Raw genomic sequence first — 23499 nt, 5'->3', positions numbered from 1 at the left:
TTGGGGTCACTTGATTAAAACTGGAAGCCTTGTTTAATTCATAAAACACCCTGTAATGGGAAATGACTAAATCAAGCTGGTTTGAAAAACGATTCCTTTATGGTCTCTTATTATTTTGTTGGGTCTTGACATTGTTTTGGTAGTTTCCAGGTGGAGCAGAATAAGTAAGGAGATTATTTTCTAGTTTAAAATAATGAAGGACTTGGATTCTAATTCTGGTTTTGTCTGTAACTAGTGGTATACTGTTAGGTAAGTTTGCTAACCTCCTTCGCCTCAGTTGCCTATTTCCAAATGGCTGCTTACCTTCCTAGCCGAGTTCTTCTAAGAATAAGACCAGAAAAATTCTGTGTCTGAAAACATTAAAGCAATGGAGATTGCCTAAAATAATATAGCATTTTATATGAAATAGATGCCCTTAATAACCATATGCAAAATTAAATTTGAAAGGGTCACGGTTGGGACATTATCTTTTAAATTAAAAAGTTTTTTTGCAACAGGATTTGAAGCCAATTTGGGATTTATACCAGAGTAATTGTGTTTATAATGAACAAGTTAGAGATTTAGCTGGCTCGTGCCTTTGTCTCAGAGGAGTCAAGTGTCAGAACTTAATGTGAGTTGCAGGTTCTCCATTGGTATGACATTTCAGCCATTAGTCTGATTGGAGCATTCTCTATCAGCCTGTGCTTCAAGAGAGGGTAGAAACAACCATCCTGATAGCTCAGAGGACGCCTGCCTGCTCAGATACCCTGTCTCCCTTGGAGGCCCCCAGGGGAGGCCAGCTGGGCTCCCTGGGCAGGAGACCAGGAGCCCACGCTCGGCTTGTTTCCCACTCATTGTGTAGCCTGGGCCCTATCACTGGAAAGGCCTGGCAAGGAAATGAGGAGGAAGCTAGTGCCACTGCTGGTTCAGAATGTTCCAGTGTGGTTGGAAAGTTTGAGAAGCAGCCTGGGTGAGAAGAACAAGACCTTATTGACAGGGTTCAGTGCTGGTCAGGTCTGTTTCACATCAGCTTTCTAAATAATCACAGCTTCCCCCCACCCCCATCCCCTGTACCTCTGCCTTTTTTTTTTTTTTTTTTTTTTAAAAAAACAACATCCTATGCAACTATGGTAGGACACACAGCATTTTCACTTGTTATTTCAAGAGAATTTTGGTACATGGAAAGTGTTGTCTTCAAAACAACACAACAACAACAAAGCTTTATACTCCTAGGCCTTTTTATCTTATTGCCATATTGTTAATTCTTCTTGTAAATATTTTTCTACTACTGTATTTTGTCATTGATTGATTTAACATTTGTGATGGTAGTGTAGGCCAACCTGGCTTGTCCTGGCCTGAATTGGACAGGTTATGGACTGATTTAGTTAACGTATTGAGCATGTAAAAACCATGCACATGGTAATATTGGGATGAAAAGCACAAACCCTTTCTTTTCTTCTCCATGTGAGTCCGTAAACCAGAATATTTATGTCAAGAAGTCTGAAAAATATCTGCTGGAGGTTTTAATGAACCACAAAATGTGTCTCTTGTATGCCTTGCCTTGTCATTCTGCCTGAATTTATGTAGGACTTCTACATTAATGTTGTATACACTTCCTTGGCAGTCCTGTCATTTCCAGGACCCATAGGGTAGCTCCAGTTCCAGCTTTCGGTCAAGTCATGATAATCATAAGGTTTGCATTATTTTTCTTTTTCCTGGATATCTGGTAAGAACTTTTGAAGCTGAAAGGTATATTTTAAGCTTTTTAAAACTGAAGATACCCAAGAAACTTCAAACATCCCCAACTACTTTAGAGGTCACAAATTCCCAGTAGTTACGGTGTCCCATTTTTGTTAAGTCTGGGTGGGAAGATGGGACCCCATACTGGGGCTAAAAAAAGAAGAGCAATTACAGGATTGATTACAAAATGTGACGTTTTAAAATTGATTTTACTTTTTAAATACATGGCAGAAGAATGCATTACAATTCTTATTACGCATATAGAGCACAATTTTTCATATCTCTGTGTATAAAGTATGTTCATACCAATTCATGTCTTCATACATGCACTTTGGATAATGATGTCCATCACATTCCAACATCATTGCTAACCCCCTGCCCCCTCCCTTCTTCTCCCACCTCTTTGACATATCTAGAGTTCGTCTATTTCTCCCATGCTCTCCCTCCCTACCTCACTATAAGTCAGCCTCCTTATATCAGAGAAAACATTTGGCATTTGTTTTTTTGGGGATTGGCTAACTTTACTTAGCATTATCTTCTCCAGCTCCATCCATTTACCTGCAAATGTCATGATTGTATTCTCTTTTATTGCTGAGTAATATTCCATTGTGTATATATGCCACATTTTTTTAAATCCATTCAACTACTGAAGGGCATCTAGGTTGGTTTCACAGTTTAGCTATTGTGAATTGTGCTGCTATAAACATTGATGTGGCTGTGTCCCTATAGTATGTTGTTTTTAAGTCCTTTGGGTATAGACCAAGGAGAGTGATAGGCTGGGTCAAATGGTGGTTCCATTCCCAGTTTTCCAAGGAATCTCTATGCTGCTTCCCATATTGGCTGCACCAGTTTGCAGTCCCACCAGAAATGTATGAGGGTGCCTTTTTCCCCACATCCCCACCAACAATTATTGTTGTTTGTCTTTATAATAGCTGCCATTCTGACTGGAGTGTTAGAAGATCCCTATTTAAAATGTGACTTTTAAAGTGTCTCTTGAATGGTGATTTCCCAGCTTTTGACCTCTTACTAGTTTAATTAGTTATCTTTTGTACTTTCTTTCCCTGAAAGTGGTACACGAAATATTTTAAACAGAGACCCTGCTTAGAAATTTTTGAAAGAATTATTAGAATCCAATTGAGAATCTCGGTATTTAGTCAAACACTTTCATGAGATAGGGATTGAGGTAGTGATGAACTACATGACTGAAAATTAATACAAATGAAGCACTTATTTGTGAAAAGCTAATATCCTCCCCTTTTTGAAAGTTCATGTGTGTGTGGGAGCATACATGTGCTGTGGTAATACAGATCTGGTCACATCTATACCTCCCTCCTGCCCCACAACACACACACACACACCGCTAAAATCCCTTAAACTCATCAATGACTTCCCAGAGCCCTTGGGATTAGCAGCCAACTTCCCTCCAAGGCCTGGAAGCCTTCCCTAAAGGTGCTAACTTCCCTTCACTGCCCTGCTGGCTTTTCCACTCTATTGAGTAGTCTCTTTTTCAGTAATGCCTACACTGCATGTTCTCTGCCTCCTCTTCCCTGCCCTTTCCTCTTCAAGCCTCCTTTGTCTCCATCTGATCCCTTATCCAGTGATTCCTTTTTGGTACCTCCCTTCGATTTGTCATATTCCTGCTTTATGTTCCCATAGCACCAAGGCAAATCACAGTTATCTGGAAGGAGTTTATCACAAGGCATTTTACATTGCACACATTTGTGTATTTCATATGGCTTGTGAGTAGCAAAATGTAAACCCAAATCCATGTGATTCTAAAGGTCTGCATTTTCTCTCTTCATGTTAACTACTTCTCTGGGTTTCAGTTTCTTCCTTTGTCTTTTATGGAGTGCAAATGGATTACTGTCTGGGAAAATTCCCCAGGAATAGTGGAATGCTGTATGGTGTTTATTGTCTTTATTGGTATTGTTTTATTTTGGTTGCCATGATCCTCTATTTTAGTTCAAGAAACCTCTTAAATGCTTTTCTCAAAATTCTTAGTGTAGGCCATTTTTTTTTTATTCTTAGTGTAGGCCTTTTTTTTTTTTTTTTTTTTTTTTTTTTTTTAATTCTAGCTACCATAGGTCTGACACTTCTCATTTTTTCTTCTCTCTCCAGGATGGTTCATATTTGGCTGAGTTCTTGCTGGAGAAAGGCTACGAGGTGAGTGACTCAGGGGGCTAGCGGATGGTGGATTTGTTCAGACACAGGGCCTCACGTTTCCTCTGCTGCATCCTCCTGATTTTCCACGGAAACTGATAACAAATCAGAATCTGGGGAAGACTGTGCTGCTGGCCTGTGATCTTGCCAGCTTATTGTGCTCTTTATCTGCTGGTGAGCGCTGGTGGCTCAGCCGCTCCACACATCTCTGATAAAGCTTCAGCCTTCTTAAGCCCAAGCTGTAACATTATGAGCACTAATTTATGATGTAATGTGTTGTATAAAAAGTCCCACTCACAGTGAAGTCACCTAAATCGGAAATTACACGGAGCAATAAAAGCCAAGCTGATCTTTGGCAAGCTTGAATGAGAAATTACACCTGAAGGTTTTTGCTTTCTTAGTAGGCAGCCATATATTTTATGAAAGCTGAAACTTTCAGGTTTGCTGCTGCCATTGCTGCTTCATCATTGTTTTTTTTCTTCTTTGCCTTCAACATTTTATTCTTTCCTTAAAAGAAACCTAGGTTTTTGTATGAAATTTGATGTGATTCAGTGTGTATATCTTACTTTTCAAAGACTTTTTTTCAGATATCTATGTATGTGTAAGTTCATGCTATGCAGAGAATAAATACCCACACACTATTGCCCATATGCTCTAACCTGCTTTGGGAACATTTGTATTGATGGCTTTGCATTGTATTTTTATTCCAGTTGTAAGGACATTGTGTAAAAATGTGTAGTTGGAGACAATGGAAAAAAAACAACAGCATGGAATCGAGCATCTAAATGCCAATAGATAGGGTTTGAAGAAAAGAAAATTAATTTTCTTACTATAACTCAGAAACTTTTTTGAGAGCCGTGACTTCTAGACCTTAAGAATTCATAGCAGGTGTGTTGACCACCTTCTGTATTCTTTCCTAATAGTTCTACATCTTGCAACATCAAAATAAGGCAAGTGTAATTATGAAAATACATGTGTACGTATATACCCATATGAATAGACTGCTATAATAATCAAAAGTATAAATATAGGTTCTACTGAGCAGAGTTTTAGAATAGATCATTCATAGTTCAAAGAGTTGTTTCTAGGAAAGGGTTATATTATCAATTCAGATTAATCTATGCTTTAATAAACATTAAAAGGAGAAATAGCCATAGTACTGTGTTTCAGATATGGAAGACCTACTGGGAGGTGTTTGGTGGCCAGTACTGTGGTTGAGGCACAAGTGAAATAGGGGAAGGAGCTAGCAGAGAAGTAGTTATTGCATTATTGCAGAAGGAGGTGGTATGGCAGGAGAGACTCTGTAGCTTCATGGGTATTAAGGTCTTTGTTAAAGTTGTCATGAGGACTGGGACTAGAGATGAAGTAGTTGGCTATAGGCAGTGTCCATATCCAGTCCTGAGGACAAGGGAGTATGGCTGTGTGCTGTGATAATGGTTGATAAGTGGCAGGGCCCATTCTCAGGCTGAAGAACCAGTGCATGGTGGTGCAGTTAGTGCTACTGCCAAAGACTATGAAGGAGAGTGGCATGCAGAGGCAAAGCTCTATTCAGGTGACTTGTTAAGGACCCAGCCAATTTCAGAAGTTAACTAGGATGAGAGGTTTGGAAACACTCAGAGAACCTGGGGCAGCTTGGTGAGTGCAAATATATTTTTTTCATTGGCAATGAAATTATAAGTGCAGATTAGATTCTTATAGAGATGATAGAAAGCCCACTTGGCAATTCATGGTTATTTGGGAGGAATTTATCACAGAAATAATAATTGACCAGAAAGGAGACACTTAGGAGTGAGATCCATAATTGATAAAAGAAAACATGATTGACAGTATAGGGGGAAGGTATTGAGCCACAAAGTATAAGTAGAAACAAGTTTTCCACATAGTATAGGGAGTATGTGAACGCTATAAGGATGGTTGGAATAAAAGGTGTTTATCTGCATTGTATTCTGTTTCAGTAGGCTGCTGTTGAGAACTTTCAGAGATTGATATACTTGGAGAATAAGCTATTGAGAAGAATCAGATGGTGTTGTAGGCTTTATCTTTTTGTGTGTAGATCAAAGTGAATGTTAGAGTGATTTTTCACATTTGCTACATTGGAAAATTTTGAGAAGTATCAGCTGTAGTTTTTGACCACAAGCAGAAATAGAATTAGTAGGTTGTGTGCAGTATGATGAGAGGGGGACACATTTGTTCACATCTGAACCCTTGAGGGTCAACTCTGGCAATTTTAGATGAGTACAGACTTTTAACTCTATGGGTTCCCAAACTTTCTCAGTGGGTTCTCAGAGAGAGGTCCCATTAAGATACCAAAGCCTGGTTCAAAAGTTTGGAAATTGTCCTTTCTATCTTGTCCCCAGTTGTGGCAACCATGAACTACATGTGGAGGACCTACTATGAGTAAAGGTTCAAATGAGATATGGTGACTGTTTAATCATAGATGACTTAACATATTCCAGATTTGTGGGGATTTTTTTCTCTGAGCTATTTCAAATCTGTTCTTTGTATCAGGAATATCACTAAACTTAGAAATAACTGGAAACAGCCTAGTTTGGGGTAGCAAAGTACAAGCCAGAAACAAATAAACACTGTGAAGAGGCTTGATGCTGAGATTGAGTTGTTCTTAGAAAACACGAGGCATACTGACTGGCTAGCAGTAGAAGGTCAGTCTGGTATTATGAAGGTGGCTGGTAGAGGAGCAATCAGGTCTGTGGGGTAGTAATGACGGGTGGCATAGACAGGGTATGCAGAACTAGCACAGCACAGTTAACTATGCTCCTTTACTTTTCCCCTATTTTCTTTCATTCATTCTTTCCTTTTTTTTTTAAATACAAAAAGCTTAACTAATCTTAAAGCAAAACCAGACATCTGTGGATGACTTCAAAAGGAATGGATTAGATTAACAGATTGATTAGTAGTGGTTAATTCCTTGTATGATCATACAAGCTTAATGTGGTCACTGAAATCTATAAATCTGATCATGTTCTGAAAGAACTGTTAAAAGTGAAAAAGTAAAGTATGTATAGTCATCCCTTGGTATCTATAGGAGATTTGTTCCAGACACCCTCCCCATACCAAAATCTGAAGATGCTCAAGTTCCTTCTAGAAAATGGCATAGATATGCAGAGAACCTGTATATCTCCTCTCTAATATTTTAAATATTAGTATTTTAAAATATTAATATTTTAAATATTAGTATTTTTAAATATTAATATTTTAAATCATCTGGAGATTACCTAACACAATATAAATGCTGTGTAAAAAGTTGTTATATACTGTATTGTTTAGGGAATACTGATAAGGAAAGATGTCTGGACATGTTCAATATAGACCCAATTAACAAAATAATTTTCTGTCTGTAGTTGATTGAATTCATGAATGTAGAGCCTATGGATATGGAAGGCTGGGTGTACTGCTTTAATTACAGTCCATTTCTCACTGAGAAAAGACAGTGAGAATTACAGTTTTATTGCTGTTTGTTTCTTGAATTTTACTAAGAATTAAACAGTAAGGAGACTTAAAAGAGAATGATCTAACACTTGTTAATTCTTTGCTAATATGTGGAAATGTTCTCCCATGATGAGAGGGGAGGGGAGGGGAGGGGTGGGGGGATAGTAGATGATAGGTTAGAGAGCAGAATTCATCAGACACTAGAATGGCAATGTGTAAATCAATGGAAATGTAACTGATGTAACCGATGTGATTCAGCAATCTGTATACGGGGTAATAATGGAAGTTCATAACCATTCTGAATCAAATTGTGAAACATGATATATTAAGAAAGATGTAATGTTTTGAAAGACCAACAATAAAAAAAAATAAAAATAAAATAAAAAAAAAGAGAAAAATAAAGAATTGTCAAGATTTTGTGGAAAATTATTCTGTGAATTCATTATGGACTTTATTCTGTGCCTTACTGAAGTGCAGGAGGTCATTCTTTTTTTACCCTGTGGACCAGCATAGAGCAAGGAAGCTGAACAAGCAGCCCAGCCCACCATGGCTTAGAACTGTATGTCCTGTGTCTTAATCCCTCTTCTGCCACTTGTTGGCTCTGTGGCCTTGAGCAAGTCAATCAGCCCCTCTAAGACTTTGTTTCCTTGTCTGTAAATGGGAATGATGAATATACCTATCTCCTGACATGGTTGTGAAGATTAGGTATAAGAGCATTTGAACAACACTTAGCCCTTGGAACTCTGTGAGATGCAAGGGGCTCATTGTGACAGGAATGAAAGATAGTGTCTGATGCTGACAAGCTAGTGGACAGAGATGGTATAGTGGGCTCCTTTAGTCTACTTCACAAATTAGCATTAATGAAAGGCAGGCATGTTCTCTTGCCTTGGATGCCAGAGTTGCATGCATTCTTCCCCATCATGGGGGGGGGGGAATTGACAGAAGTGAAATGTTTTATGAAAGTACATTCGTACATTCTAGTTTCAAATACCTTCTCAGCACCATTGTTAGCAGATAAGCTGACAACAAACTGCCAGCAACATATGCTTTTGCCTGGTTTGCACAGAGAAGAATCAGAGAAATAAAAGACTAAGTTGAACTTTATAAAAGCTAACATTTACCCAGGAATATAAGAAAAATCTATATTAAAATAACTTGGCAACCACAACAACAACAACACAGCACCTCAGAATTTAAAATAAAATAACAGGTACATTATGGGTTTCATTCCCAGGAAAGTAACTATAACCACCTCCTCTGAGGTAGAGTATAAAAATAGAAAAGAAATGGGATACAAGAATTATCCAGTTGTTTTCTTTGGGGAGATTATATGTTGGAGTGTGGATCTCCTACACTTCCTTTCTTGATCAGTGAGAATTCTTGAAATATTTTTTCCCTTGGCTTATTGATTATCCCAGAAGCCTTTATACATTATTTGAAAGAAGTCAAGCTTTTTATGGACTTTATTTAAAACTACCTTGGGCATCTTCAAGATTGGCCCAGTTAACCCTTTAACTGTCACTACTTACTAGCTGTGTGATCTCAGGCAGTGTCCTCATCTGAGAAATGGAAATAATATTAGCTTGGTTGTTTCAATATTGAGTGATTGTTTTTTTTTTTTATCTATAAAAGACAGAGTCTGACCCGTGGTCACTGTCATGGAAATGTTAACTGTTTATATTACCTAAATATAAATATGTATTTACATACTTTTCAAAGGCTGAGTGACATTAATCATCCCTGCAAGGTATTCCATGCCTCCAAGAGAAATATAGACACTAAAGAATTGGCATTTAGTGATATCGATTCTTCATGTTCCTGATCATAATGAATAAATAATGAAGCATTTCTCTGTCATAGTGCCTAATCTGACTCTAGATTTTGAAGTCAAAATAACTTTGTTCTGATATGAAGAAAACTTAAAATTTCCCCTTTCATCACCTAATTAACTATGACATATTTGTTTGCCACAATACTTATATCCATTTAAGACTTTAGTTTTTCAGAATTTAGTTTTGAACTACTATAATTTAATAATAATTCTGGTTAAGTTCATATAAAGTCACTTAATTCATTTATCTTTTCAGTTTGATTTTGTAACCCTCATCTCTTTCCAAACCCTTACAAAAACAAACAAACAAAAAGCCCTACATCCTTTCTATAAAGAGAAGCTGTTAATCTCAAATTCTTAATTCTTAACTAGATTACGCAGTTTGCATACAATTTGGCTTGTCTTAGTGTTTGTATTTCACCTGTCTTAGAAGCAGACAGACTCAGCTTTCATTAGTTCTTAGAATAATACCTGCTGTCATGGATTAAGCATTTGGCAAGTCTCTTTCTCTGTATATACATACCGACAGTTGGGAGTGAGGGGAAATTAAAACACTTTTTTTTTTTTCATTAGAGGAAAAAAAAGAAATAGTGCTTAATGCTTTTCATTGTAAGTGTGACATTAAGTTCCTGTGTTACTGATTTGCTATGACTTTGTATAATTGTTTGCTTTTCACATTGAATCCATAAAGATTGTTTAATTTTTTTTCAAAGTCTTTTATGCTTACACATGATGAATATGTGACTTCCTCAGAATTCATCAATCAAGATACCCTATATTATTATTATCATCATCATTATATTATTATTATCATCATTATACATATTAAATTATGTATTTTTACAATGTATACATTCCTCTCCATCAAATAAAACAAAGCACTGACATCTGTATTGATATATTTCAGAAATAACTTTGGTGTTAAACATCAGATTTCTTATGTATAAGTATGTGAAATTGCTTTTTGTTAAACAAATTTATTAATTTTGTAGAGAAGCTCAATTTAACAATTAAGTAACAACCTGAACAATTGTAGCCCATGAAAGTAGAATAAATTCTAAACTTAATATTTATATATTCTTATACTTCTAAATTAAGACATGGCTATGCATAACCAAATCTCACCATTTCTAAGATTTTAATGTTTGTCTCCTAAAACGTCAACCAAGAATGCAGTATACCCCTACTAAAATATTTACATATTTACCAACTTTTCTTGAGTTTTATTCTTCTGGAAAATAGTGTTGATGAGTGCTTTCCTCTTGGGTAATACAGCTAACTAACAGAATTATTAATTGTGGGTGTGTTGCATCCATTGCAGAAGTCATTTCTCATGTATGCCATGTAAAATGACGATGACATTTCTTTCTATTTGAAAGAAAGTCTTATGTGCTTATAATTTCCTCCTTGCATTTGGAATACTTGAGTCATGCCAAGGATTAATTTTGGTTTGAAATAGACAGAAAACGATTGAGTTAAAAATATAGAAGTGTATTCAGCTGCAATGAACCTACCCAACCTTAGAAGGAACACTTATTAAAATAAGTCAAGGATTAAAACTGCCACCAGTGGAACTGGAACTTGGGCAGCTGGTGACATAAACTAGTGTTAGCATTGGCAGCACAAAGGGAGCAGTCCTGACACAAGAAGGAAGTGGGGCCAGGTCTGGAACAATTTCTGTTATGTATTAGACACACATAGTCTTTTCTTCAGTATCAGACAGGTATGCATTCCTGTTCCAGCAACTTTATCCCCTCATGCTGATCATGGATAAATCAAGATAATTTTTAAAAATTCTTTGCTTCATTTGGGTTTTCTTCATATCTTATTAAATCCTGTAGTGTGTGAATCTTATTCCTAACTTGTCCAATTTAGCTTTCTGACTTTTCCACAGAAAAAAACTTTATTTATGTACACACGTTTGCGCGCACACACTCAAAATAGATGCAGCATGCAATAGCTCTGAGGACATTGGAAAGATGTGGAGTCCCCATGCCCTGTTAAATAGGCCACAAAGCTGTTTTACAGATGTAGCCTCATGTGGTCTGTCTTCAGTTTCAAATTGAAGAGACATTTTTTTTTCAGCAGTAGGGCAGCAAATATATGTGTTTAGCAAAGGAGACATTTGAGTATCTATAACTAAGCATGAAGTCACATAATTATCTAATTACTTTTGTTGAGATTGGCAGTAAAAACACTGGAGAAAGGTGGAGGTAGGGTGCTAGTAGCTGTTGGGCAGTAGTTGGAGAGAAAATAAGCACCATAACTGTTTTTAATAGTTTAAAAATAATGTTTATAAGAAATAGTTATATTTTTCATAAAGCCAAATATTAGCAAAAGACCTTCTGAGTTGTTTATTAATTCTCATTACACACTTGTAATTTACTTTTTTTTTTTCATACTTAAAATTTCAGGTCCATGGAATTGTACGGCGATCCAGTTCATTCAATACAGGTCGAATTGAACATCTATATAAGAACCCCCAGGCTCATATTGAAGGAAGTAAGTCATTTTCTTTTCTAAAACCTTTGTCTATAAACTTCCTATCTTCAGAGAAGATGTTGTCAAATGTCATTTTTCTCAGAGTCTATCTAGTCATAATTATTTGCCCATGTATTACTGTATTGAATATGACCAGCATGTGCTGAAAACCTTCCTGGTTGCTTGCTGTCGTAGGCCATTGTATCATCTGGGTTTGACTGTTTGAGGGAAATTGGATAGGTGGCTCAGAGAGACCTATCCAATTGATCACCCCTCTCCAGGTGTCCCTGTCCCTGCAAATAAAGAGTAGTTCTACATAGAAAGAACACTCTTTTGCTTTTTATATGTGGTCAGTTTACTTAAGTTAAACAATGTGTAGACATTTTAATTAATTTTTAAAATAATTTGTGAAGATAGATTCAAAACCTTGTGGCAATTAAAACTATATTTAAATTACTTTACCAATTATTGTTAAGATTTATAGCTTTTTTTGTTGTCATTGTTAGTAAATTTGCCTGTGTTGTAGCTGCATAGTTTACACAGCACAATTACAGTGTTGTCTTACTTGTTCTTTATAGCAACTCCACAAGTTGTTAGACTATTTTGTACATGAGGAAATGGAGACAGAGGTGATTTTATCAAGGTCAAACACTACCAAGAAGACAGAGTGGGACTAGAACACAGAGCTCTAACTCCAAATTCAGCTTGCATTATTCAGCCAGTTTTTCTAGCTAGCAAGGGTGATACAGTCAATTTATAAATGATCAATGATTTTGTATTCACCTCCAAGTCCTGAATATTTGGAAGATTGGGTTACTTTTTCAGGTAGTAATCATCAAGAAGGTGATCAGTTTGTCCACAGAAAAGACTTTTCACCTTATTGCTGAGTACATTCTTCTTGAAAATTATTACAGGTATATTGAATATCCCTTTTTCCCAAATGCTTAGGGCCAGAAGATTTGGATTTTGAATTTTTTCAGTTTTTGGAATACTTGCATATACATAATGATATAACTTGAGGATAAGACCCAAGTCTTAAAACAGAATTTATTTGTTTCACATATGTCTGCTAAACACAGACAAAGGTAATTTTATACAATATTTTAAATAATTTTGTGTATTAAACCAAGTTTCATGATGTGGAATTTTATACTTGTGGCATCCTGTCAGCATTAAAATCATTTCAGATTTGGAGCATTTCAAAGTTTGAGTTTTCTGATTAGGAATGTAGTAGGTTTGATCCTCAGCACCAAAATTAACAAACAAACAAACAAACAAACAAACAAAATAAAGGTATTACAGGGGGAAAAAAAAGAAGCAGCAATAGACAAATGTTAAACATGGACCACCACAGGAACACAGGTAGAGAGATAATGATAAGATCAATATTTTGTAAAAATAATGAAATGATCAAATTACCCATCTATACATTTTAAATTCTTACACTAATGAAGTCAGTATAAGGATCAACTTAGATGTAGGAGTTGGAATAGGCTAGTTGTCCTAATCACAGTTATATTATAGTGTCAGACTTTTCATAGATAGCTTAAGGTCTGATGTTTATAATGTATTTATAAATCAGTAGATGAAAGTATATGAATAAACATAATAAATATGAGCTATTGTTACTATCATCAGTATGTTATAGATGTGCTTAGAATGTATATACATTCTTACAAAATTTTATTTGCCTGAAAAATCACTCTTACATAACACATCTTCCAACTGCTTGGAGTTGTAAGATATATTAATTGTTTAACATCTGTTATTGTATGGTAATGTTTTAAAAAGTTCATCTGATTTTATCCCTATAAATCCTTCATAGATATAGGAAATATATGTAAATATCTTTCTACTGTGTAGGTTCATCCTTTGTTTATTTTTATGATGCTGGGGACAAAACCCAGTACTGTGAATGCTAGGCAAGTACTCTATCACTGAGCTACATTCTTACCTCATAAGTTCTTTAAAGATGATAACTATATTCTGCTGCTCCAGGACAACATTTCCGTTCTGACCCTGGTTTACAGACATTGTAAGTGTATGCATTTCAAGTCTGATATTTTCAAAAGTTGAGCTTTTATTGTTTTCTTTTATCTAATGGTCGGTTTTTGAATTCTAAAGACATGAAGTTGCACTATGGAGATCTTACTGATAGTACCTGCCTTGTGAAGATTATCAATGAAGTGAAGCCTACAGAGATTTACAACCTGGGAGCCCAGAGCCATGTCAAAGTAAGCCATTTTCATTATCATTTTCTCTCTAGCTGTGTTCCTGTGGTGGTCTATGTTTTACATTTGTCTGTTGCTTCTACTTTATTTTTCTTTTTCCCTAATCCATCCATCCTTCCTTCCTTCCTTCCTTCCTTCCTTCCTTCCTTCCTTCCTTCCTTCCTTCCTTCCTTCCTTCCTTCCTTCCTTCCTCCCTCCCTCCCTCCCTCCCTCCCTCCCTCCCTCCCTCCCTGAGGATCAAACCCAGTGCATCATATGTCCTAGGTGAGCACTCCACCTACCACTGAGCTACAACTGCAGCCCCTGTCTGTTGCTTCTTAACTTAATAATCCACCTGTCCTAGTCTTCAAATTTAACCATCCATGTTAATTTGGTTATTGACCCTAAGGGAAATAGAGGTTTTCGAAGGTATGTTTTCCATTACTGAACAGCATAATATAATCTTACTGCTAACATTCAAATAGCAATATTCATTTATTTTGTTTTTCCCAGTAGTCATGACCCCGGCAAGGCTTGTTAACTGCCATTTCAGACCACATTTTGAATAAAATTTTGTTAAAATTTTGGAAGATTTAACTCAGTAAAACCTTAACTTTAATTTTTATTAGTGACTACTATAACTGGTTAAGAATATTTTTTGAATCTCAATTATATGTTAAAATTAGCTGAGTTGTTCTACCTTCTTCTTTTTTGTTCTTTCTGGAGCCAAACACTGTAAACCAGAGAAGCGCCCCCCAGACTTCTCACCATCTGCTTCACTTAGGGTGTTGTATTTGTGTCCTAGTATTCCTTTGGTGAGTGAAATTTGAACCCAGGATGATGTGAGTTCTATTTAATGAAACTTATTTAATTAGCATAGTTAGTGAAGCTTAAAAATAAAAGCAAATGACTTTTAATTTTAAACCTCACTCCCTGCCAAAAAAAAAGAAGGTCCAGAAACATCTACCAGCATTTTTTGCTATTTAATGAATTACAAATTCATCAATTTTATTTTGGGAAGTATTTAACATCTTTTGAAGTTTCTCCATGTCCTCAGCTTTTCAAAGAAAGAAGGCTATATACCTATTTCCCATAGCTCTTCTAGTTTGAGATGAAGTTATGAACTGAATTTCATAAAACGTTGCAGTTGATAAGAGATTAAAAATTTGGTTGTCAATCCTCATAATAATTTTTTTCTGTAAGAAAAATTGAAAAATGACCACATATCCATCATAAAGATACCTTTTAACTTCTGATACATGCTGTTTAGGAAAAAAAAATTTCCCTTTCCTTTTTTATCCCTAGTGCTAGCCCACACTCTGCCTGCATGCTCCACCTCCAGGTGCTTTTCCCTTTCTTAATATGTAATGATTCTGTTTGATATCTAGGTTTAAAATTTGGTATTTGGAAAGGAATGGTATTTTAGGTATATTTTTCTTGAGAGATTAATCTACCTCTTTGCTAAAAAGAAGCAGTAACTCTTAATCATTCCAGGAATGACGATCTTATTTTCCTTAATTGAGGCAGTCAGTCTGTCTTCCACAATATAATTCATCTGACTGTTTTTGACCTTCCTGACCAGCCATGAGAGTATCTTCCAGACAAAACAGAATGTTTTGGAACGAGCACTCTGTTATTCAATTTTCCTAAGATTAAGAAGTTTGCTTTGTGATTGTAGATAGGTTATCACCTCTGGAAGACATGAACTGGCATGGCAGAAGGACTTAGGACATTTTATAAAGGTTTATTTATAGAAGTCTTTCCCTCTGTCATTTTAGTGTATTAAATGAGCTGAACCTTTCCTTTCTCCAAAATGTATTTGTAGTTCAAAAAAAATGTTCTATTTCCTTAGTTGTAGTGTGCATAATAGTTTTTAGTCATCATTCCAGAATAGTTATACTTCAATAATATAGAGAAAAGGAGATTGAGTTGATTCCTTCTAAGTTGCCATGTATGTGAAATTTTCTGTTTTACCTTACTTTGACTACCTTCCTGATAGATCAATGATCCTCAGTTAAGAGTTTTGGTTTGTGAGATTATTTAATCCATCAACAAAGATTTGTTAATGTATACCTAATATAAGGTAACTTACATGCTATACTAAGGTCAAGAGATGTATAAATTCTACTTCTACTGTAGAGGTTTCAACTTTAATAGAGGTTATTTGCAGCAAGGACCACAGGCTGGCACAGAGTCTTCCAGTCTTTAGAGGAAGGTGAGAAATAACTTTCATCTGAGGGGATATGGGTAGTGTCAAGGAGGAGCTGGTGCTGGCACTAATCTTAAAGTATAGGAGGGTATTTACATATACAGTGGGAAATGGGAAGTTGAAATGGAGGTTATAACATAAAGCCAAGAAAGCCAAGATGTCAAAAAAACCTCAAGCCACGTTTGGAGCATGATGAACATTCAAATGATCAGTTGAGCAGAAAGAATATGGAGGAGAACTGTGGGGCCATGCTAAGGAGGAACAGGGGAGAAATGTATTCAGATATGAATCTTAGGGATCAGAATCTAGAAGTAAGATGCAGAAGACACAGGAAACTTGTTGGATGTGGATGGCAGCATCAGAAATGGGGGCAGGAGGAAGGAACAGGATGTCCAGCAACACTGATTCTTCTTCTTACTCAATATAGTCACCAGGGAAGAGATCCCCCAGTGCTCAGGGGATCAGGCAGTTGATGGGGCCACTGTCAGGTGTTCTCCTGGTAATACGTGAAGACCATGCAAAGGAAGCAGGTCGTGAGATATTTTTAAAAAGTTTTGAGGTTTGGGAGAGTTTGGGGGTGCAAGTATACATTCAGCACTCAGAGTCCTTGAGATGCCAGGTAGCAGCTGGAGAAAGAGGGCAAAGAGTACAGATTGAACCTCTAGGACTTTACTGTAGTTAGAGGAGAAAGGAGAATAAGGCTGATGGCAGGAACAGGAGATGAGAGGCAGTGGGTAGAATTTTCCTGGAAGTTGGAAGTCAGATCATTTCAAGCAGGAAAGGATAAATCTAGGGGAGAGAGGGCCAAGAAGAGGTCACTGGCCTTATCAGTAAGGCTGGAGATGACTTTGGACTTTTATATTTGTGTGAGTGAGTGTGTGTGTGTGTGTGTGTGTGTGTGTGTGTGTGTGTGTGTGTTTTTCTGGGGATGGAACTCAAGGCATCACACATGCAAGACATGCATTCTACCACTAAGCTACATATCTGATGCCTGACTTTAAGAAAAAAGCATTTTGGTGATAGGATGGAATAACTTAGTGAGAACAGAGGAGGTTTAGAAGTTGATGGTTTATGAGGGAAATGCAAACTGAGTGGATTCTTTTCTCAGATCTCTTGGTAGAAAGACAAGAGAATATACTAGATGACAGATATATCAGCATCCCCGCAGGTTTCCAAGTCCCTTCCCATAATCCTAAGTCTGTAGTGAGGTTTGAGAACTTGCATTTCTAGGAGATGTCCAGGTGATGCCTAACCCTCATCTGAGGACAATACTTTGAGAGCTGTTACTCTGGTGTTTCAGGTTTCTTGGTTTATCCATGTAGAGAATGTGTCTCAAATGCATTCTTCTTTGACTTTCTTCTTTAATGTATGAGTTTTTGAGTTTGATAAAACATAGTTCTGTTACTCATCATTAATGCTATGGACTTTTAAAGCCCCAAACTCTATCTGCAATTAGGCATGGTGAGAATGGAAAGAGACTGAAGAGAATCTGATATACCTTTATGCTAAGGATCTTCACATTCATAAATCTTCCTTTTTCTAAACAGTACAGACAGTCCATGAGAATAAATACTTCTCAGTTACTTCTAACATTTTAAAGAAATAGTATGAGTACAAACTATGGTAGGCATGTCCTACAAAATCTCATGCTTTCATACCTCTGTTTCTGCTCTGATCTAAGATAGGTTGATTCTTAGTCACAGGGAGAGTGGGCATAGAGAATTGGGATCCTGATGAAGCCCCTTGGGTGCTGACTTTGCTCACCTGCCAGGCAGCTGGGGCATGCTGCTCTGTCACTAGACCACTTTAGGCTCTGTCTGTTTTCATAGTAGCTTGTTTTGGGATTCTATTGTAAAATACATATTTTATTTTTTTCAATTAATTTAAGTATTACTCAACTTTGCAGAATTTATTGTACTTTTAGATGATATACTTTTTTTTAAAAATGAATAAATTCTTTCTGACCATGGAATGCTTGCAATAGATTAAATAAAATAAATGTCTTATTGTTTGGGGCTCTTTTGAAAGAGGTTTCTAATATTAGCACATTTTGTATTTAATTCTGAATCTATGACTTTTAGACTGTTTGTTTTGGCTTCTCTTTGTGTGGAATAAAGTCTTCTATCACTCTCACTTCCAGTTAATTTGATGTGGGCTATGGTATACTAAAAGTAAGGAAAATAAAATAATAGGAAGTTGGTCTGGTTTCCTGTAGGAAACCAATGAAGATGAAATTGGTTCTTGGAATAAGCCCACAGCAGTCTGGGAAATACTGACTGAAGACATTTTTCTGAATCATAAACAGAAAAATTATGACTCATGAAGTAGGTCATTGAAAGACTGATTTGATCTTATGTGGGAGAAAGTGAGGGATGACTGAAATGTACTAGTTATTAAAAGTAGTTAAACCTAGCATGATGACATCATCCAAGTAGGAACAAATTATCCAATATGTGGACCTGCCCATTTTGATGGAAAAAAAGTTTTAGGAACCTGCTTTTTTGAGATTAATGGGGTATTTTTCCTGTGTAAATAATAGTGTTTCTAGGCTGCGTTCAGCATTTCTTGTTGTCATGCCTTTGGATTTGTCCACTGTTTCTTGCAGCTTCTTTGATAACCACACGTCACTTTTGAAGTCATAGTGTTGGACGAGCTCTGGTGAACCTAGTCCAGTATTATTTCCTTTCATCTCACAATGTCATGTTAGAATTGCCTTTTTTTTTTTCAAAAAATTAAAACATGGAATGTTAGAGCTAGAAGTAACTTTAGAAATAATTTAATATGATTTCCATTTTACAAATGAAATTGCTTGCTCAGTCATATGTTTAGTAACTGCCAGTTCAGGATTGGAACTCAGGTCTTTAAATTCTAGAATTTATTTTATAAAATCAATGAAGAAAATGATTTTGTATTAGTTATAATTTTGATAGAAATTAGTCCTCCTCTTAATTCCTCACAATATGTTTCTTCTTAAGTTCATTTTTCTTCTTTGTGTCTTTAATAGAAATACACTTACTCTTCTCTTTTTTTTTTGTTTAGAGATTTTCAAATCCTTTTTCAGTGCTAAAGACCATTATTATGTCTTTCCTTAACTTTCTTTTATTCAACATAACTAGCTCCATATTTTCCACTCTTCTTCTAACTCTTTAATTTTCTTTATTACTTTCCCTTTCAGTTCTCTGTGTTGTTTCATTTTGTTTCATGACAGCTGGGGAAGGGCTGAATGCCTGGGATAAGAGCTGGAGCAGGACCTAGTGAGGGGAGACTGAGGTTTCCTCATATAGTCTTAAGGGATCTTGGGAACCCAAAGAGAAGGAGACCAGGCAGTCCTCCTTGGGGGATCCTCAGGCTCAATAAGCTGGCCACAAAGAGTTGATTATGGACCAAGTAGCTGATGTAGTTATGGCTGGACACCAATGTAGAATCAAGGAGAGATAAGACAGAAAATCCAGTCCAGGGAATGAAGTTGGGAATTAAAAACAGGCATGGGAATTAACCTAGTGGGTCTTGAGAACAATTTAATTACCTGAGTTAAAGAATTGTCATCTTCAGTGACTTTTCCTGGACGTTCTGAGCTGAAATTTATAGTTTGATAGTCAGCCTTGGTATTCATTCCCAGGAAGCCTGAACCTCTTGGGACCTCTAATTGAGGGAAGGGGGCAAGTGACTAAATGCAGTGGGAGAATTGCATTATGGTGGGGAAGGGCAGGTGCCTATGGCTAAACATCTGGTTAGGGGCCTGACTTACTCAATTATAGAAAAAAAACAAAATTGCAACAACGTGACCCTTTACTGTGTAATTATAGCAAGAGTAGGGGGTGGCCTATTAAAAACCCAGTGCAAACAAGAGAAAGGGACTGTTCTTCTGTGTTCTTATTTATTTATTTTGGACTCTGGGGAACCTGACAGGAGGTGTGAGTGGAGCAGGAAAATGAGGAGTAGTCAGGAACATACCTCTTGCTTTTAGGAGGAACATCCTTATAGGTAGGTCAGGACCTGGCCTCATGGTCTATATTATTATGTGGTAAGAGTTTCTTATGTCTCCACGTGTGAACACAGCCATACAGCCATCTGCCTCTCTACTGTGGTGGCTGTATCTTTTACCTGGCTCTGTGCCTACAGAATGCACTGGGGTCACATTGCAACTAATATTGGGATAAGTATTGACAACTATGCCACAAGACGCTCTTTATATAGGCTGGGGCTCTTGAACCAGGGGTGCACATCAGCATTCCTGGGACACATTCTAAAACTTTATGTCCAGAACATACCCCCCTCCAACTGCCCTGCTGGGATTCTGCAACTTGGGATTTTTCCTGTTTTCAAATCCTGGTTGTATCACATGCAGACTATAGGATTTTGATAGGCTACTCAGCCTTTCTAAATCTACATTTTTTCACCTTTAGGACATGATTCTGCCTGTGGGCCTGTGCACTGGAACTTGACTGTAATACTCTTTCCTCAGGTATCCGCCCATCTTGTTCATTGACTGTGCTCAACCTTTACTCAGAGGTCAGCGGCTGGTGAGGCCCTCCTGACTATGTGCAGTAGGAACACTCCTAGGAAGGGTGGCAACCCAGTCCTGAGGGTGTAGGCAGTGGTGAATGCAGTAGGCCAGGGAGGAGGGAAATGCAAACTGGCCACTCTGCCTCCCCACCTCCATACCATAGTCCTAAGGGGTCTTAGGAACCCCAATAATCAGTGTGCCCCTCTCTTCAGTGTAGGCTAACATGAGGTTGATTATCTAGGGAAGTGGATGGGCTTCTGCCAGAGATGGGACTTGCTCTCTGCCTTAGCTTCAGGCATAGGCAAGAGTGTTTTCTTCAATGAAATGCCTGTAGTTCCTGCCTCTGCAATGTTAACTTGCATGACACATTCTAAAGGGGGAAGTGATGTTCTGGGCCCTTTGTATTTTATTACATGGGCCATAGAATTCTGAGGTGGCAGAGCTCTTGGCAGTTATCCAGTTCAAATTTCACAAGTGCCTGCCTGGGTCTGCCAATTGATGAGCAGCCAGCTCTGTCTAGCCTGGAACCCAGGACTGATGCCACTCATTTTCTTATTCTGCTCCTAAACTGAGAAGACTGAGGATGGGGGTGGGAAGGAAGGTGTTATTGAACTGAGAGAAGTTTTACCTCTCTTGTCATTCCCATCATTTAGTACAGTGAAATGAAGTTCCGGTGCAATAGGTTTGAATTAAAAATAATTTTTTTCCTTGCTGGAGGGAATTGGTTATAATTAATACCATATGAATAGTGTTTGCATAGCTAGGAAAATCCCCAAATACAACAATGCAAGGTACAAATGAACAAGTATATTAGTGATGCTAAAATAAAATTAACAAATAGGAAAAAGAGAAATTTACAACACTGACTCATCAGGAATGATTACAATCTTTTTGTTTAGGATAATTCAATTCATTGTAATTTTTTATGAACTGAGTGTTTATACCATTGCTGGTATATATGTAAGTGTCCCTAAAAGTCAGGTATGTAATAGCATTTGCTACTCATGGAATCAGAAAAGTTGTTAGCTTAATAATTAGAATGAACAGCTTATTCCTATAATTATGTTTTAAAGAAATTGCCAAGGCAGTAACATAACTATAATATTAATTAATGTATTTTCTAAGGTTTAAAAATAAATATTTCTGTTTTAATACCACAGATACATTTTTGTCCACTTATTAGTTTATAAAAATTATAAGTCTATATTGGTCTCTGAAAATAACTTATTAATAGTTAGAGAAATTGATATAGCCTTATATTTCATATGAAGTTTAAAATTGTTACATTGTCAACAGGATTCTTGGATGTGCTCAGAGCAACATAAAGCCTCTAGTTTATTAGCAAATTGTGAATGTTGAGATAATAAAGATGCCTGTGAGCAGAAGAGTTTACTTTAGTAAAGATCAGTGAGTACAACTTAGAGAACTGAGGATTTATATGGTGGATTTGCATTTGTACCTAATATCCATGCATACTATAGTGTGTGTTTCTGGACAATTTAGCTCCCTTACAAGGGCAGTAAATAGGTAGGTGACTGGAGCAAATCATATGCTTTAATTTCATAGGTAGATAGCATGGGTGGAACAAATCTCTACATTCAAATAAAGATGTGTTTCTGTTTTTGTTCTACAAGCCCCTGTTTCTTTCTGATTAGTCCTATTGCCCTCTCATCTATGCAGGCACAGTCCTCATGATATTTAATACAGATGGTAGTCACTTTAGTTTGTTATGTCTAACTGTGATATTAAATAAGCTATTATTTGCATTACAATAAGGTATAAATCGCATTATAAACTTTCCCCATTTTATAATTTAATATTTATGTTTACAATGCATAAACACTACTAATATAAATATGACTAGTTATTTCTCATGTCTATTAGGAAGAAGTTGGACATTTTTTGTGTTATATTCATGAGAATGTGGGGATTGTACACTGTTGGTGGGTCCCCACGTGTCATTTGGCTCAAATTCTTATTGAAAGCCTGTTGTGGATTTGAGCAATTGAATTCAAATCTAAAACGACTTAAAAAGTCTTTTATAGTCCATTAAGAATTTATATGGGAGAGAACACTCTATGAAAGTTCTCCTCTCCCTGTTCAAACAGATTGTTGTATTTTATTAGATCTAGGTGGTATTGTAATTTTGATAACAGCTAATAATGTTTGGAATTTTGCTTATAATTAGTGGACCACACAGTGGTATGTTTGTTGGATCTTGCACCCTTCACTTAGTACTAGCTTGTTTCCTAAATAAAAGTAGCAGTATTTTAATATTTTAAGTTCTTTCAAATATATTTAACTGAAATTAAGGCATATAGCCAATGTGCATGCATATTTTAATATCAATTTCTGTATGTATTTACAAACACAAATGGAACAAATAGTAAGTCAGTAAATGTATTATGAATGAAACTTTTTGTTTTGGACTTTTAATGATTGAATAGAGATAGTTTTTAGGATTCCTAATTGGATAAATCAATTTCCTAATTTGTATAAAGTTATAGACAAATAATACCTTATTTAATATCATAGTTAGACATTTCTCCCCCCCCCCACCAAAGTTGTGTGTTAGTTTAAGAACAAACTAACTACTCTTTTCAAAATACCTAATAAAGCTTGGTTTCCAATATAATTTCTACTTTGTAGAAGTGAAGTTTATACAACTTATTTTGTTAAAGTTGGATGCTTAAAGTTGAAATAGTGAGATAAAATGAGACCTTTTCTAATTCAAAGAAATTGAATGCATCAGACTCTTTTCTATTAATTTCCACTAAAGCTTATTAATTGGATTTGCCAGTGCCGGCAAGAAAAAATAATTATGAGAAAATTGTTTTAATGTACTAGATTTTCATTTTTTGAAAAGCAGCTAACATCAAAGATCAATAGGTATTATTGTTCCTGTTATTTTTTATAATACTTACATACTATGTGA

The 23499-nt window shown here is 36.4% G+C and overlaps 1 protein-coding gene across 3 annotated transcripts in view; it reads left to right on the top strand.

Moving 5' to 3' along the window:
* Gmds (GDP-mannose 4,6-dehydratase) overlaps positions 1-23499 on the top strand; it is a 615427-nt gene that overhangs the window by 114212 nt on the left and 477716 nt on the right. For all 3 annotated transcript variants that reach the window (XM_005335160.4, XM_078020438.1, XM_040282195.2), the window contains exons 2-4: positions 3838-3882; positions 11572-11659; positions 13763-13872. In XM_005335160.4, coding sequence (XP_005335217.1) covers positions 3838-3882; positions 11572-11659; positions 13763-13872 — 243 coding nt within the window. The remainder of the gene's footprint in view (positions 1-3837; positions 3883-11571; positions 11660-13762; positions 13873-23499) is intronic.

The sequence above is a fragment of the Ictidomys tridecemlineatus genome, chromosome 8 (assembly GCF_052094955.1).
Source record: "Ictidomys tridecemlineatus isolate mIctTri1 chromosome 8, mIctTri1.hap1, whole genome shotgun sequence".
NCBI classification, from domain to species: Eukaryota; Metazoa; Chordata; class Mammalia; order Rodentia; family Sciuridae; genus Ictidomys; species Ictidomys tridecemlineatus.
This window is presented reverse-complemented; position numbering and strand designations above follow the sequence as displayed.